General features: G+C 41.5%; 1 protein-coding gene across 4 annotated transcripts in view; it reads left to right on the top strand.

Annotated features, from left to right (window-relative positions):
• Window positions 1–15,869, top strand: part of akap9 (A kinase (PRKA) anchor protein 9) — a 206,028-nt gene that overhangs the window by 86,030 nt on the left and 104,129 nt on the right. For all 4 annotated transcript variants that reach the window (XM_073054488.1, XM_073054489.1, XM_073054487.1 and 1 more), the window contains one exon: window positions 14,843–15,069. In XM_073054488.1, the coding sequence (XP_072910589.1) occupies window positions 14,843–15,069 (227 nt within the window). The remainder of the gene's footprint in view (window positions 1–14,842; window positions 15,070–15,869) is intronic.

Genomic DNA, 15,869 nt, shown 5'->3' with positions numbered 1-15,869 from the left:
GATCTGAGATGGCCTTGCCACAATTCATCGTTGTGACCATGAGTTGGAGGATTGGCTTGTCAAAAAACGATTAGAAGTGTGAGAGAAAAATACCTGCCATACAAAACAACAAGATTTGCAACCACAACTTTTTACTTTATATGTAAATGATGAGGATGAGCAAACTGATGGCATTTCAGCCATGTTTTTAGATGACATAAAGATAGGTGGAGGAACAGGTAGTGTTTTGGATGCAGGGAGTCTGTAGAAGGACTTGGACAAATTCGGAGATAATCCAAAGAGCTTCTAAAGGTATATTAAGAGCAAAAGGATAGTAAGGGATAAAATTGGTCCTCTTGAAGATCAGAGTGGTTGGCTATGTATGGAACCAAAAGAAATGGAGGAGATCTTAAATGGTTTTTTTTGCATCTGTATTTACTAAGGAAACTGGCATGGAGTCTATGGAAATAAGGCAAACAAGTAGTGAGGTTATGGAACCTATACAGATTGAAGAGGAGGAGCTGCTTGCTGTCTTGAGGCAAATCAGAGTAGATAAATCCCCAGGACCTGACAGGGTATTCCCTTGGACCTTGAAGGAGACTTCTGTTGAAATTTCAGGGGCCCTGGCGGATATATTTAAAATGTCGGTATCTACGGGTGAGGTGCTGGAGGATTGGATGATAGCTCATGTTGTTCCGTTGTTTAAAAAAGGCTCTAAAAGTAATCCGGGAAATTATAAGCCGGTAAGTTTGACGTCATTAGTAGGTAAATTACTGGAAGGAGTACTAAGAGATAGGATCTACAAGTATTTGGATAGACAGGGGCTTATTAAGGAGAGTCAGTGTGGCTTTGTGCATGGTAGGTCATGTTTGACCAATCTATTAGAGTTTTTCGAGGAGGTTACCAGGAAAGTGGATGAAGGGAAGGCAGTGGATGTTGTCTACATGGACTTCAGTAAGGCCTTTAACAAGGTTCCACATGGGAGGTTAGTTAGAAAGGTTCAGTCACTAGGTATACATGGAGAGGTAGTAAATTGGATTAGACATTGGCTCAATGGGAGAAGTCAGAGAGTGGTAGTGGAGGATTGCTTCTCTGAGTGGAGGCCTGTGACTAGTGGTGTGCCACAGGGATCAGCGCTGGGTCCATTGTTATTTGTCATCTATATCAGTGCTCTGGATGATAATGTGGTAAATTGGATCAGCAAATTTGCTGATGATACTAAGATTGGAGGTGTAGTGGACAGTGAGGAAGGTTTTCAAAGCTTGCAGAGGGATTTGGACCAGCTGGAAAAATAGGCTGACAAATGGCAGATGGAGTTTAATGCAGACAAGTGTGAGGTATTGCACTTTGGAAGGACAAACCAAGGTAGAACATACAAGGTAAATGGTAGGACACTGAGGAGTGCAGTAGAACAGAGGGATCTGGGAATAGAGATACAAAATTCCCTAAAAGTGGCGTCACAGGTAGATGGGGTAGTAAAGAGAGCTTTTGGTACATTGGCCTTTATAAGTCAAAGTATTGAGTATAAGAGTTGGAATGTTATGGTGAGGTTGCATAAGAAATTGGTGAGGCCGAATTTGGAGTATTGTGTGCAGTTTTGGTCACCTAATTACAGGAAGGATATTAATAAGGTTGAAAGAGTGCGGGGAAGGTTTACAAGGATGTTGCTGGGACTTGAGAAACTGAATTACAGAGAAAGGTTGAATAGGTTAGGACTTTATTCCCTGGAGCGTAGGAGAATGAGGGGTGATTTGATAGAGGTATATAAAATTATGTTGGGTATAGATAGAGTGAATGCTAGCAGGCTTTTTCCACTGAGGCTAGGGGAGAAAAAAACCAGAGGACATGGGTTAAGGGTGAAGGGGGAAAAGTTTAAAGGGGGGGGCTCTTCACACAGATAGTGGTGGGAGTGTGGAATGAGCTGCCAGATGAAGTAGTAAATGTGTGCTCACTTTTAACATTTAAGAAAAGCTTGGACAGGTACATGGATGAGAGGTGTATGGAGGGATCTGGGCCAGGTGCAGGTCAGTGGGACTAGACAGCAAAATGGTTCGGCACAGCCAAGAAGGGCCGAAGGGCTTGTTTCTGTGCTATAATGTTCTATGGTTCTATGGATAAAGAAATGGAAGATGAAATACAGCATAGCGAAGTGTGGGTTTACTATATGTACCTGGGTAGGAAGAATGAGGCTGTAGACTGTTACTAAATGGGGAGAGAATCCATAAATTGGAAATATAAAGGACTTAGGAGAACTGTTTCAGGATTCCCATGTGGTTAACTTGCAGATTGAGTCGCCAGTAAGGAGATGGGGGTGGGGGGGGGGGGGTTGCAAGTGTAATGTTAGTATTCATTCTGAGAAGCCTAGAATATAAAGGAAAGGGTGTTCTGCTGAGACTTCTTTAATACATTGGTTAGACCACCTGTGGAATACTGTGAGCAATTGTGGACCAGTATCTAAGGAAGTAGGTCTGATCCTGGAGCTGACCCACGGGAAGTTCCCAAGAATGATCCCAGGAAGGAAATGTGGAATGTGTGGGTTTGTCTCCGGGTGCTCCAGCTTCCTCCCACAATCAAAAGACTAGGTTAATTGGTCATTGTAAATTGTCCTTGGGTTAGGGTAACATAAAATTGGAGCTGTCGGAAGCTGCTGGATGGTGCCGTTTGAATGAGCTGGAAGGAAGTATTCTGCAGTGTGTCTCTTTTAAATAAATAAATTGCTTTGACTTGTACTCAATGGAATTCAAAGCATGAGGAAGAGATCTCATTGAAACCTGTTGAATTCTGACAGGCTTAGATAGAGCGGACTTGAAGAGAATATTTAGCTTGGTAGGAAAGCCAAAGATTTGAGGGCACTGGTTTAGAATGAAGTCACTTCTAGAAGTGAAATGAGAATGAATTTCTTCAGCCAGAGAGTGGTGAATCTGTAGAATTCATTGCCACAGACGGTTGTGGAGGCCAAGTCTTTGGGTGCATTTAAGGCAGCACTTGATAAGTTCTAATCTAGTAAAGGGCTTAAGGGTTATTGGGAGAAGTTAGGAGAATGAGGTTGAAAAGAAAGTCAGCAATGAATGAATGGAAGAGCAGATTTGTTGGGCCAAATGGCCTAAATCTGCTCTTGTATCAAATTGTCTTAAGGAAACAAGTATGCTATCAGCTACTAAGAAGAGTCTCTGGACTGTGAGAAGTTTGGTGTGCACTGGAAAAAAATACTTATCAAAGAATGTGCAATCACAGAGGACTACATCTATTCAAGTGCAATTTGGACAATTTCAGTCTGATTGTTATAAACATTGGTAGAAAAAAACTTCCAGAAAGGCTAACTGTAACAGGTCATTTTCTTGATCAGATGCTTCAATTTCCTCATAAGCAAAGCTGGCATGGGTAGAAAGGGGACAGCGGGCCTGTGCAGTGAGTACAGGGAGATGGAAAAGAGGCTGAAAAGATGGAGCTCCGAGGTAGTGATCTGGATTACTCTCAGTACCTGGTGCTAGTCAGGGCAGGAATAGGATGATAGAAATCAGATGATTGAGTGTCTGAGGGAGTAGTGCAGGGGGCAGGATTTCAGATTTCTGGATCATTGGGGTCTTCTGGGGAAAGTTTGATCTGTACAAAAAGGACAGGTTACACCTGAACCCAAGGGGGACTAATATCCTTGGAGGCTCACTAGAGCTTTTGGGCAGGGTTTAAACTAATTTGTCAGGGGAATGGGAACCAGAATGATCAGGATGAGGACGGCGCATTTGGTGTACAAAGTGCTGACATATACATCCCAAAGGGGAAGACTTGTTGTAAAGGGAGGATGAGGCAAATGTGGCTGACAAGGGAAGTCAAAAACAGCATGAAAGCAAAAGAGAGGGCATATAAAATAGCAAAAATTAGTGGGAAGTTAAAGGATTATGAAGCTTTAAAAACCAACAAAAGGCAACTAAAAAAGCCATAAGGAGAGAAAATATGAAACATAAAGATAAGCTAGCCAATAATATAAATGAGGATATCAATAGTTTTTTCAGAGTAACAGAGGGGTGAGAGTCAATATCAGACCATTGCAAAATGTTATTGGAGAAGTAGTAATAGGCGACAAAGAAATGTCAGACGAAATAATTTATTTTGCATCAGTCTTTACTGTGGAAGAAACTTGCAATACGCCAGAATTTTGTGAGTGTTGAGGGGTAGAAGTGAGTGTAATTGTTATTACTAAAGAGAGGGTGCTTAGGAAGCTGAAAAGTCTGAAGGTAGATAAGTCACCTGGACCAGATGAACTGCACCCCAGGGTTATGAAAGAGATTGTGGAGTCATTAGTAATGATAGAACATAGAACAATACAGCACAGTACAGGCCCTTCAGCCCACAATGTTGTGCTGACCCTTAAACCCTGCCTCCCATATAACCGCCCACCTGAAATTCCTCCAGATACCTGTCTAATAGTCTCTTAAATTTCACTAGTGTATCTGCCTCCACTACTGACTCAGGCAGTGCATTCCACGCACCAACTACTCTCTGAGTAAAAAACCTTCTGGGCAAAAGTTTAAGGGTAACACGAGGGGAAATTTTTTTACTCAGAGAGTGGTAGCTGTGTGGAACGAGCTTCCAGTAGAAGTGGTAGAGGCAGGTTCGGTATTGTCATTTAAAGTAAAATTGGATAGGTGTACGGACAGAAAAGGAATAGAGGGTTATGGGCTGAGTGCGGGCCAGTGGGACTAGGTGAGAGTAAACGTTCGGCATGGACTAGAAGGACTGAGATGGCCTGTTTCCGTGCTGTAATTGTTACATGGTTATAATATCCCCCTTGAACTTTCCATCCCTTACCTTAAAGCCATGTCCTCTTGGATAGGTATATGGACAGGAAAGGAATGGAGGGTTATGGGCTGAGTGCAGGTAGGTGGGACTAGGTGAGAGTAAGCGTTTGGCACGTACTACAAGGGCTGAGATGGCCTGTTTCCGTGCTGTAATTGTTACTGGTTATAAGGTGCAGGTCAGTGGGACTAGGCAGAAAAATGGTTCGGCACAGCCAAGAAGGGCCAAAGGGCCTGTTTCTGTGCTGTAATGTTCTATGGTTCTATGGTATTGAGCAGATCTTTCAAGAATCATTAGATTCTGGAATGGTTCCGGAGGACCAGAAGATGGCAAATGCCACTCCACTCTTTATGAAGGGAGGGAGGCAGAAGAAAGAAAACCATAGACCAGTTAGCCTGATTTCAGTGGTTGGCAAGATTTTGTAGTCTATTATTGAGGATGAGGATTTGGAGTATTTGGAGGCAGATGATAAAATAGGCCAAGGTTGGCATGGCTTCCTTAAGGGGAAATCTTGCCTGCCAAATCTTTGGGAATTCTTGAGATAGAGGAAGGATAGACAGTGGATGCAGTGTACTTGGATTTTCAGAAGGTGCCACACATGAAGCTGCTTAACAAGACAAGCACCCATGGTATCACAGGAAAGATGCTAGCAGGGATAGAAGATTGGCTGACTGGCAGGAGGCAAAGGATAGGAACAAAAGGGGCCTATTCTGGTCGGCTGCCGGTGACTAGTGGTGTTCTGCAGGGATCGATAATGGGACCATTTTTGTCACATTATACATCAACGGTTTGGATATCGGAATTGATGGCTTTGCGGCCTTGTTTGCAAATGACACAAAAGTAGGTGGATGGGCAGGTAGTGTTGAGGAAGCAGGGAATCTGCAGAAAGATTTAGATAGATTAGGAGAATGGGCAAAGGAGTGGCAGGTGGAATATGGTGTAGGGAAGTGTATGGTCATACACTTTGGTAGAAGGAATAAAGGCATAAGACAGTTTTATAAATGGGGAAAAAAATTCAAAGATCCAAGGTTCAAAGGGACTTGGAAGACCTCATGCAGGATTCCCTAAAGGTTAACCTGCAAGTTGAGTCAGTGGTGAGGAAGGCAAATGCAATGTTGGCATTCATTTTGAGAGGACTAGAATATAAAAGCAAGGATGTAATGTTGAGGCACTGGTGAGGCTTCACTCGGAGTATTGTGAGCAGATTTGGGCCCCTTATCTAAGAAAGGATGTGCTGGCACCAGAGAGGGTCCAGAAGAGATTCACAAGAATGATTATGGGATTGAAAGGCTTGTCATATGAAGAGTGTTTGATGGCTCTGTGCCTGAATTCACTAGAGTTTAGAAGAATGAGTGGGGAATCCTATTGAAACCTATTGAATATTGCAAGGCCTAGATAGAGTGGATGTGTAGAGGATGTTTCCTATAGTAGGTGAGTCTAGGATCAAAGGGCATAGCCTCAAAATAGAAGGATGTCCATTTAGAACAGATAAGAAGGCATTTCTTTCACCAGAGGTTGGTGAAACTGTGGAATTCATATAACAAATGGCTGTGGAGGCCTAGTCATTGAGTATATTTAAAGCAGTAGTTGACAGCTCCTTAATTATTCGGGACGTTAAATGTAAAGGAGGAAATTTTGGAATGACATTGAGAATCTTGAGGCCACACTTTAGAAGCCTACACAAGCCTTTTGTATATGCAGAGTGGATGATCTTAGCTTACTACCTGCCCCATACACCACCACTTGTTCCATATGTGGTAGAGTCTGTGGGTCTCGCATTGGCCTCATTACAGAAAACTAGACTGGAAGCGAGTCATCCTTGATCCCAAGAAATCCCAAAAGACTACAAAAGCTTTTTTCTAGTTCTGCAATACTTGGGTATCTTTTAAAAGTAGGTTGGAGTTGGTTGTTGTGGGGCTTTGAAAATGCTTTGTCCTTGTGAAATTGAGAGCGATTGCTGATTTGTTCTAAGGGGGGTGGTGGGTGAAGTGGAGTACCAAGTGCTTGTTGCTTGTACATAGATTTGAACTCTGAAGCTTATCTTGCAGCATTAGTATTTTTTCTTTACTTAAGAGTAAAGGGAAAATAAATATTTGCAAGCACTTTTAGGTACAAATCTGAATCAAGAAGTGTTGCCTATTCTGGCTTTCCATCAGAATTTTTAAGATCCTTGTATCTTGAAATGTTCAAAGCAATAGCATTGTGCCATCAACATGTTGCAAATGATTAGTTGCTTTCCAGATATTGAGACTTGGAGGGCTAAAAGAGTCTATTTCCATAATGCAAGACTGTTCCTCCACGAGGTTGCTTAATGCTCACAGATAAAATCAATAGGAGTGCCAAAATTAGAGAATGCAGAGCAAACAGGAGACTATTAGTTAATAATTGTTTATGCCTCTTCCAGCACGTTACACTGCTGGAGGAATTCAGTGGTTCAGGCAGCATCTGTGAAGGCAAATGGATTGTTAATGTTTCGCATTCAGACCTTGAAGGACTGAAGCTTCAACCAGCCTCCACAGATGCTGCCTGACCCACTGAATTTCTCCAGCAGTACTTTTTGTTCCAGGTTAGAGCATTGCTCTCTTGTGTCTATTGTTGTTTTAAAAGGTGTGGGTGGTGTCTGCTTTGATACATTGACAGTTCAAAGTACATTTACTATCAAAGTATGTACAAATAGTGCAGCCTTGAGATTCATCTCTTTATAGGCAGACACAAAACAAGAAACCTGAAAGAACCTATTTAAAAAAAGAACCAACAAGCACCCAATGCACAAAGAGAGAAAACTAAAAGCAAAGTATGCAAACAATAAAAGCAAGCAGTAGCATTGAGAATGAAAGTGAGTCCATCGACACAAGCAGCTGGAGCAGGCCCACAGTCTCAACCTCACTTCATGACATAGCAGAGTCTGCAGGTACGAAAACCCGGAGCAGGCCCACAGCCTCAGCCTCACTGCAGCGGGGAGCGGAGCAAATGACGCTGAGCAGCAAGCTGAACCGACCCGACCCTCACCTTTGGCCCTGACAGCCTGCCTTTTCAATTGGCCAAACAGCAACTTGTTTCTCGCTGCAGGACTCAGGCCCAGCCACATTAATACACTCTGGGCCTGACCCTTGCTGCCACGTTTTGGCCCATTTCTGACCTTTCCAAGTCAGCCCTGCGCTTAGATTGATCCAACCTCGCTCTCAGTTCAGAAGGACAGGCTCCGAAACTCCTCCACTCTGACTTTTCTTCGCTTCTCACACCCTTACTCCCATCTCAACCATGTCTCAACCTCGCTCTGACCATTTCTCCTTGAACATGCCTCGACCCTCAAATCAATGTCACCTTCACTTGCTTCTTCATTGTTGCAGTGATTGTTTACCATAATTTCCTACAAACTAGGTGTAAAGTATAATTTAGTTGTATTTCTTTATGAATCATCATTAAGCTGACACCCCTCTTCAGTTGCACCATCTTAAACTGGGCAGATAGTTCTCTGATCCAATAACTGTTACCTTCCTTGATATGTAAATTGATTATATTATCACAGGTTTTGCTTGTGTTGCTCAGATTCCACAAAATTAAATAGTGAAAAAAATCTCCAGAGATGCTGCAAAATATTTACCGTAGATTCCGGATTATAAGCCGCTACTTTTTCCCCACATTTTGAACAGCTTTGAACTCTGCGGCCTTTAATCCAGAGCGGCTAATACATGGTTTTTTTTCATGCCGCCTCGTAAACATTTTGCCTCGTAACAGTAGACCAATAAAATTGATGAGTAGTTCACAGAGGTCCAATGAAATTGTACGATAAATCAAGCGCACTTTCACAATTAAATTATTGTAAATCAGTCATTTGTACTCACCCTCATCAACATGGAAAATACTCGAAGAAAAGCAAGACCCGAGCGCGTCAGACCCGAGCGCATCAGACCCGATTAGACCCGATCGCGTTACGCAAGCGCGTCAGACCCGAGCGCGTCAGACCCGATTAGACCCGATCGCGTTACGCAAGCGCGTCAGACCCGATTAGACCCGATCGCGTTACGCAAGCGCGTCAGACCCGATTAGACCCGATCGCGTTACGCAAGCGCGTCAGACCCGAGCGCGTCAGACCCGATTAGACCCGATCGCGTTACGCAAGCGCGTCAGACCCGAGCGCGTCAGACCCGATTAGACCCGATCGCGTTACGCAATCGCGTCAGACCCGAGCGCATCAGACCCGATTAGACCCGATCGCGTTACGCAAGCGCGTCAGACCCGATTAGACCCGATCGCGTTACGCAAGCGCGTCAGACCCGAGCGAAAACGCTGCTTTTAAGTTAAAGGCGATCAATAACTTTTCCTGGTAGGCTGCAGTATATATATTTTTACCAGTCGCTAGGAGATATTGGAATGTTGTTCGTGCTGTTCAGTAAAAAAGTATATGCAACGTAATTTGTGTTACCGATACGTATGTATATTTAAAAGTAGCGGTGCGGCCTAAAATCCGGTGCGGCCTTTACAATTAAAAAATTGATTTTATTTCTAAAATTAGAGCCAGCGGCTTTTAATCAGGTGCGCTCTGTAGTCCGGAATATACGGTAGTTACTTCTGTTCCTTCTCACTAACACCAAACGGTGAATATATATGTTCCAGTTTCAGTACTTCATCACTGAGCTTTTCATTGACTCTGCTATACAATTCCTAAATGGACATTGAACCCATGAACACTACCTCACTTTTTAAAAATGTACATTATTTCTGTTTTTCCACTATTTTATATATATGCTTACTGTAATCGATTTGTTTATTTTTCTATATTATCATGTATTGCATTGAAATGCTGCTGCTAAGTTAACAAGTTTCACAACATGTACCGGTGATACTAAACCAGATTCTGATTAAGATTAGCTTAATTTAAACTATCACCCCTACTGTGGCAGAGGCCACTAACGCAGCTCACCAGAGTCCTCTGTCCTGGGCCAGTCTTTCAAGTTGTCCCCAGGTACAGCCCAATTTAGAAGATTCTTTCTCTCCTAGGGATGAGGTCTTTGAAGCTTCTGTTTGTGTTTCTGTAGCTCTGGGTTTTTACAGAAGGGATTGCTGGCTCCATACTCAACCCTCCTCCTTCTGCAGCCAGTCTTGGGACCGTTCATGGTGGGGTTACTAAAGAATTAAGTGTTTAGTTAATATTTTTTCTCTCTCCCTGTTGTCAGTAAGTTAACTTCCTCCTCATGTGGTAAGCACTGATAATCTTCCTGACGGAAATGTAAAAAAGTTTATTTTATAACTTGTATACAAAGAGTACTGCAAATGCTGGGAAACAAGAGTAGTACACACTGTGTTGGAGGAGATTAGCAGGCCAGGCAGCATCTATGGATAGGAATATACAGTCAATGTTTCGCGTTGAGAGCCTTCATCACAACTAGAGAGAAGGTGGGAAGAGGTCAGAATAAGAAGGTGGAGGAGGGGAAGAAGGAGTACAAGGTGGCAGGTTATAGGTAAAACCAGGGAGGGGGGAGGGGTGCAGAAAAGAGCTGGGAAATTGATTGGTGGAAGAAATAAAGTGGAGGAGGAATCTGATAGGAGAGGACAGAAGACCATGGAAGAAAAACAAGGGGGAAGAGTACCAGGTGGAGATGATGGATAGGTAAGGAGGGAAGGTGTGAGAGGGAAACAAGAATGGGGAATGGTGATGAAGAGCAGGGAAGGAAATTTCTGGAAGTTCCTCTCCTTCACCATAGTTGAACACAGAATCTAGATTGATACTCCACAAGCCACCGAATGAGACCTGCTACATCACATTTGGAGTCCTTTGAATGAATCATTAGATGGATGTTGAATATACTTGGAGTTACTCACAGGAAGCCATAGGGACTCTCTGGTGTCATTGCCTATCTTTCTCAAATAGCTCCTACTTCACCTATTACCCTGAAATCACACTATTCAGATTAACTAGATCTGAGTTTTAAAATATGTGGGTAAATGTAAACAAGAAAATGCAGTGGATTCTGGTTAATTGGGACACATTGGGACCAGTATATTTTGGGCCCGTTAAGCGGTTGCCCCAATTATCCAGACTTTTGAGGAAATCATTACATTTTAACAACAAACTTCCAGTAAGATGGCAGTGCATTTGAATGCAGTGGTCTCTCCAGGGCCAACCAAGGGTGCACTTTTAAGATGTGTTTTTTATGATCATAAGACAATACTGTACTCAAAGATCAACCAGTACAGCAGGTCTCCCACAGTGATCAGTGATCTGGTCATTGTTCAGAGCCACCGGCCAGTGTGACAAAGGAGTCGGCAGACAAGTCAGAGAAGGAGAAGGGAGGGGGAGAAGCTGGCGGTCAGCCAGGAGAGGGCTTGGAGGAGCTGACCTGGGCGTAGACCACTCAAAGACATTGGAGTTGGTGCATGAAGGCAGTGTGTAGTTTAACCATGAGTGACTGTCTTAGACCTTTCTCCTACGATTGCAAGACCTTGTTGAACATGATGATGTGAGATGCCGCAGGCCTGTTTCCCACAGTTTGGTGGCGAGACAAGCCATGAGGCAGCAGCCTGGCCTCAGTTGTAGCGAGGACAAGGCCTCAGGCGGGCTTACTGCTGCTGCAGTCCAGGTGAGACGATGCTGGAGGCAGCGTAGTGTGGAGTCTGTGCTCGGTTGGGAGCTGACATCTCCTGTCAGTGCTGCCCTCCAGTGTTCGACTGGTGGAATGACAGGCTGGATTGCCGGGAGCTGCACAATTTGCATGTCGCTCAGGGACTTGGATTATACTTGTGTTTTTCCTTGTGTAATGATGTGTGTGTATTTTTATCTCTCTTTCTCTATTTTGATTGTATGTTATGTATCTGGTCCCCAGAGATACACTGTCTTGTTTGACTTTATCCATGCACGATCTGAATGATAATTAAACTTGATTTGATTTGAACTTCAAAACGTATGCCAGTGATATTAAACTTGATTCTGAAAAGATATAATGAAGACAAACTACTGTTTAACTGAATAAAAAATTAAGCATTTAAATGAAATACAGATCAAATTAGAATACTACCAATACTACTACAATGTTAAAAACTGTATTAGTTCCTAGTAGTCATCAGCAGAGGAATTCATCCAGTGAATACACTGTCACATTGCTAAGAAATGCATTGAATTCATAACTGAAGCTATTTAAAAACTGTTTGCTCTGTAGTATCTAACAGCCACACAAATGCACACGACTGGTGCTAATTAAAAACTGTCCAGCAACTGTCTCCTGTCCCACTTAAGTGGCATAGTGTCCCAAATAAATAAAGGGAATCCCAGCTACTTTCTCGATTTGTCCCAATGAAGTGGCTGCCCCAGTTAACCAATGACTCAATTAACCAGAATCCACTGTAATTGAAAAGTGCTTTTGAGAAATTTGAGTTGATTAGTTATAATATAAATGCAAGTCTCTTTGCGACAGTGATATTGTAGCAGAGTTAATGCCAAATGCATCTTAAACTTTAGGTGAGACATTTTTGTGTGGAGTTAAGGAAGGAGAAGAATAGGTGTGGTTGTTTCAGGCAGAATTATCAGTAAGAGCCTTCTGAGTCCTGCAGAGTCCTGGTTCAAATCAGTAAAAGTTTTCACTCATGATGTCTGCCTTTGTGAAAATCTCTTCTTCAAGCAAATTACTAAAACAAGTTTATCTGTTTATTGGACCTTGCAATGTTCAAATTGACTGCCTCCATTTACTGCATTATGATGGTAACGTGTAAGGTTTCATCATTGAACGTAAAGTGCATTTGCATATCCTGAGATTATGAAAAGTAATTCAAAAATACCATTCTTTCATGCTTTCATTTTCCTTTACTTGTGTTGTTTTATTCCACTAAGGCCTTATTTAACTTTGGACCATTGTTAAATATTTATAAGATATGAAGCTATTTCATTAAGGTTTAACTTGGGTTTATTTTAACTATTTTACTAATGTTTGCTTGTAAATGTTGCATAATAGAAGCATACTTTGGATATCTGTGAAATCTTTAGGAATGCTGCACTGAACTAAGTAATAGCCAGGCACAGTGCTAAAGAGTGCAATTGACCAATCTTGAAATCGGTTCATCATTGTGGCTAATTTTATACTTCAAACATGGATGGCAGTGGTAGGTAATTTGCACAAAGAAATTTCTTGGAATGAAACATGATCATCATCAGATAGATACTGGAAATAGATGTCATCATTCATAAATCTAAGTGCCTTGGCCTGTACTTATTCTTTAAACAATATACCGGTCACCACCACCTGCTCCCACTTGGACTTCATTATATAGAATAGAAATTTTGAATTGTTGGCAAAGAGGACAACACAATTGATCAGGGTGTATCAGATTACTTCTCTTGTCTATCTGCAAATTAACATGTAATTAACTGCCTACCTCATTCATCAAGATATTCAATATGAAGCACAGGAATTTATAAGTAGATACTGCCTGCAAGATTGAGCTTGTTTTTAATCCAGGTGTTAGTTTAATCTTGTTATGAGCATTTATTGATGTCTGAATGCTTGAGCTAAAATGTTTATCTCACCAATCTCAAACGTAATGTTTTGTATTGCCAGAGAAACATCTATTCATGGCTGTTCTGTACATTAGTTTTCTCAACCTGTTCTGCAAAACTCTCACTGTCATTTTATTCATCAAAAATGTACGAGGTTTAGTCTTGATAATTTTCAATTGGCTTAGCATCCACACCTTTTGGGAAGAGCACGTTTCAGATTTCTGTTATTATTTGAATGAAAAGGGTTTGATTTCACTCCTGAATGGACTCTGACTCATCATTCTCTGTTTTCTAAAGCAAACAATATACAGACTGACTTCAACCAACTTAACCCAAACTTTAATCTTAGGAACTTTGGTAAGTTTATTGTGAATCTGTTATGTGTTCCCTTCAAGCCATTGTATCTACCAAAACAGCAGAACATTCCAGATGAGATCTAACCAGGCTTGTGTGAACTAACTCATCACATTTTTATCTTTCATTTTTATTTATTTACAGGTGAGATGTAGTTGACAATAACAAGGCCAACATTTTTATTTCCATTCCAAGTGGGCAATGAGTTGATGGTGATAAACTGCTTTCTTGAGTATTACCAGCTCACGTAGTGAAGATATATCCACATTTCAGTTCAACATGGTGGTTTGAAGTTTGACTCAATTACAGTGAAGGAAATTATGTTAATTTGAAGGGGATGTAAAGGTGTTGGTATTCCAATGTACCTGAAAATTTGCTATTTAGGTGGTAGAGGAGATGATCTGTGAAAGATTACCATGCCTTCTGCACTCTGTCAGGGCACACCCTTTGTTTTTACCTCATAGATGTCGGTGTGGATATAACGTGCAATCCCTTCCCTAAAAATGCTGAAAAGACATCCAACGTATGGCTTAGCTATGCCCCTTTCTAGCCAGCTGTTAAGGCTAGCAATAGTGGTTTTGAATATCAGGGGGAAAAAATCAGCAAGGAGTGGCAGAACTGGCCTGACTTTCCTTCTACATCTGTTCTTTGTAATCTGTTTCAGGGGTTCATGAACACTGAACTCTATGGCACTTAATTCAGGGAAGGATATTCGAGAAGAATAATGTTATTTGTTCCTGAAGACCATTACATATGGTTCCTCGCTAAGTGTAAAATAGTTGTATCAACAATAGGTTTTCAAAACCTTTGAAATAGGTGGAGGACGCAAATAAGATCATTTGAATAGCTGCTTCAAATAGCTGGCAAAAGACATCATTGGTCCAATGGCTATAGGATTAGGTGACTGAACTTACCTCCTGGTCTGTCCAGATTCTGTCATCTACTCTATTTTTTCTACTTGCCAATTCCATTCAAACTATTTTGTGAAAAAGCTTAAAAATGTATTCTTGGTCTATTTTAACAAAATAAGTAAGTAATTCATGAATAATTATTCATGATTTTCTATTTCAAATAAAAATTTCCAGTATGTGGTATGTAACACACAAATTGAAATTTCTGCTGAACAAAATCTTGGACTGTAACTCATAGTTCATAAGTATTAATATCTCATAGCTTTCTGTTCAGTGGTCAAATTCATACTCTAATAACCGTTTATCAATTTCTTAGATGAGCAGCCAGATTCCTATCCTGGTACTGATACAGAAGGAGATGTTACTACTCTGTGGTCAGGAGGGACAGATGAAGGACCGGAACAGGATCACAACTTCACACAGGATGTTTTCAGTGGTGGAGAACTAGATTCTGAGACTGAAGAGCTAGTGTTACATGTGGGAACTCGTCTACAAGCAGCTTTAGAAAAACTGCTAGAAGCTATCACTGAGACCACTTATCAGGTAATTGTTTTTAATATAAGTTTGATTTGAGGACTCTTGATAGAGTGGAAGATCTTAAAGGACAGTCTTTCATGATTGAAATTACATTTCTGATGCTGTCTCACCTGAGACAGTAGGAAAACCTAGTGGAAATTGGTACACTATGAGATACAAAAATGAGGAATTTCGTATTAATGCAGTCATGCCTCAGTGGAAATCATGTACAGAAAGTAAAGATTTCTCATTCCTCCACAAGACCCTACTGCTTGGTCACTTACCTTGGTCTTCCATCATTTCGATTTTAGAAAACATTGTACTGGAATTGCACAATCCTTAACCTCACCACTATTAGATATGAATATAAAAATTAGGTGCAGGAGTAGGCCACTTGCCTTCTCAGACCTGCTGCAGTATTTAAACCCATGGGTGATCTGATTGTAATTCTAACTCTGCATTCCTGTCTACAGAAGGTTACGTTTTGTCTCTTGCTTAACTGGTATTATCAGCAGCTCCCATAAAAGCGTTCAAAGCCACTACTTCAGCTGCCCTTTGAAGGAGAGAATTATAATGACGTGACCCTCTGAGATGGAAATTATCTTGGCTGTCTTAACTGGATGATCCCTACTTCAAGATCCTCTTACAAGAGGACACCCCCCCCCCCCCCACCTCATATTCATTCACTGTAGGACAGGATATTATGCTTTAATCAAGTCACTTCTCACTGACATAAATTCCAATGTCTACAAAGTCTAACCATTTTCATACCTTCTTCAAAAGAAGACCCACCCATTCCAGGTATCTGTCTCAGAAACCTCCTATAA

The sequence above is a fragment of the Hemitrygon akajei genome, chromosome 8, assembly GCF_048418815.1.
Source record: "Hemitrygon akajei chromosome 8, sHemAka1.3, whole genome shotgun sequence".
Lineage (NCBI taxonomy): Eukaryota > Metazoa > Chordata > Chondrichthyes > Myliobatiformes > Dasyatidae > Hemitrygon > Hemitrygon akajei.
The sequence above is the reverse complement of the archived record's forward strand: the minus strand, read 5'-3'. Positions and strand labels throughout refer to the sequence as shown.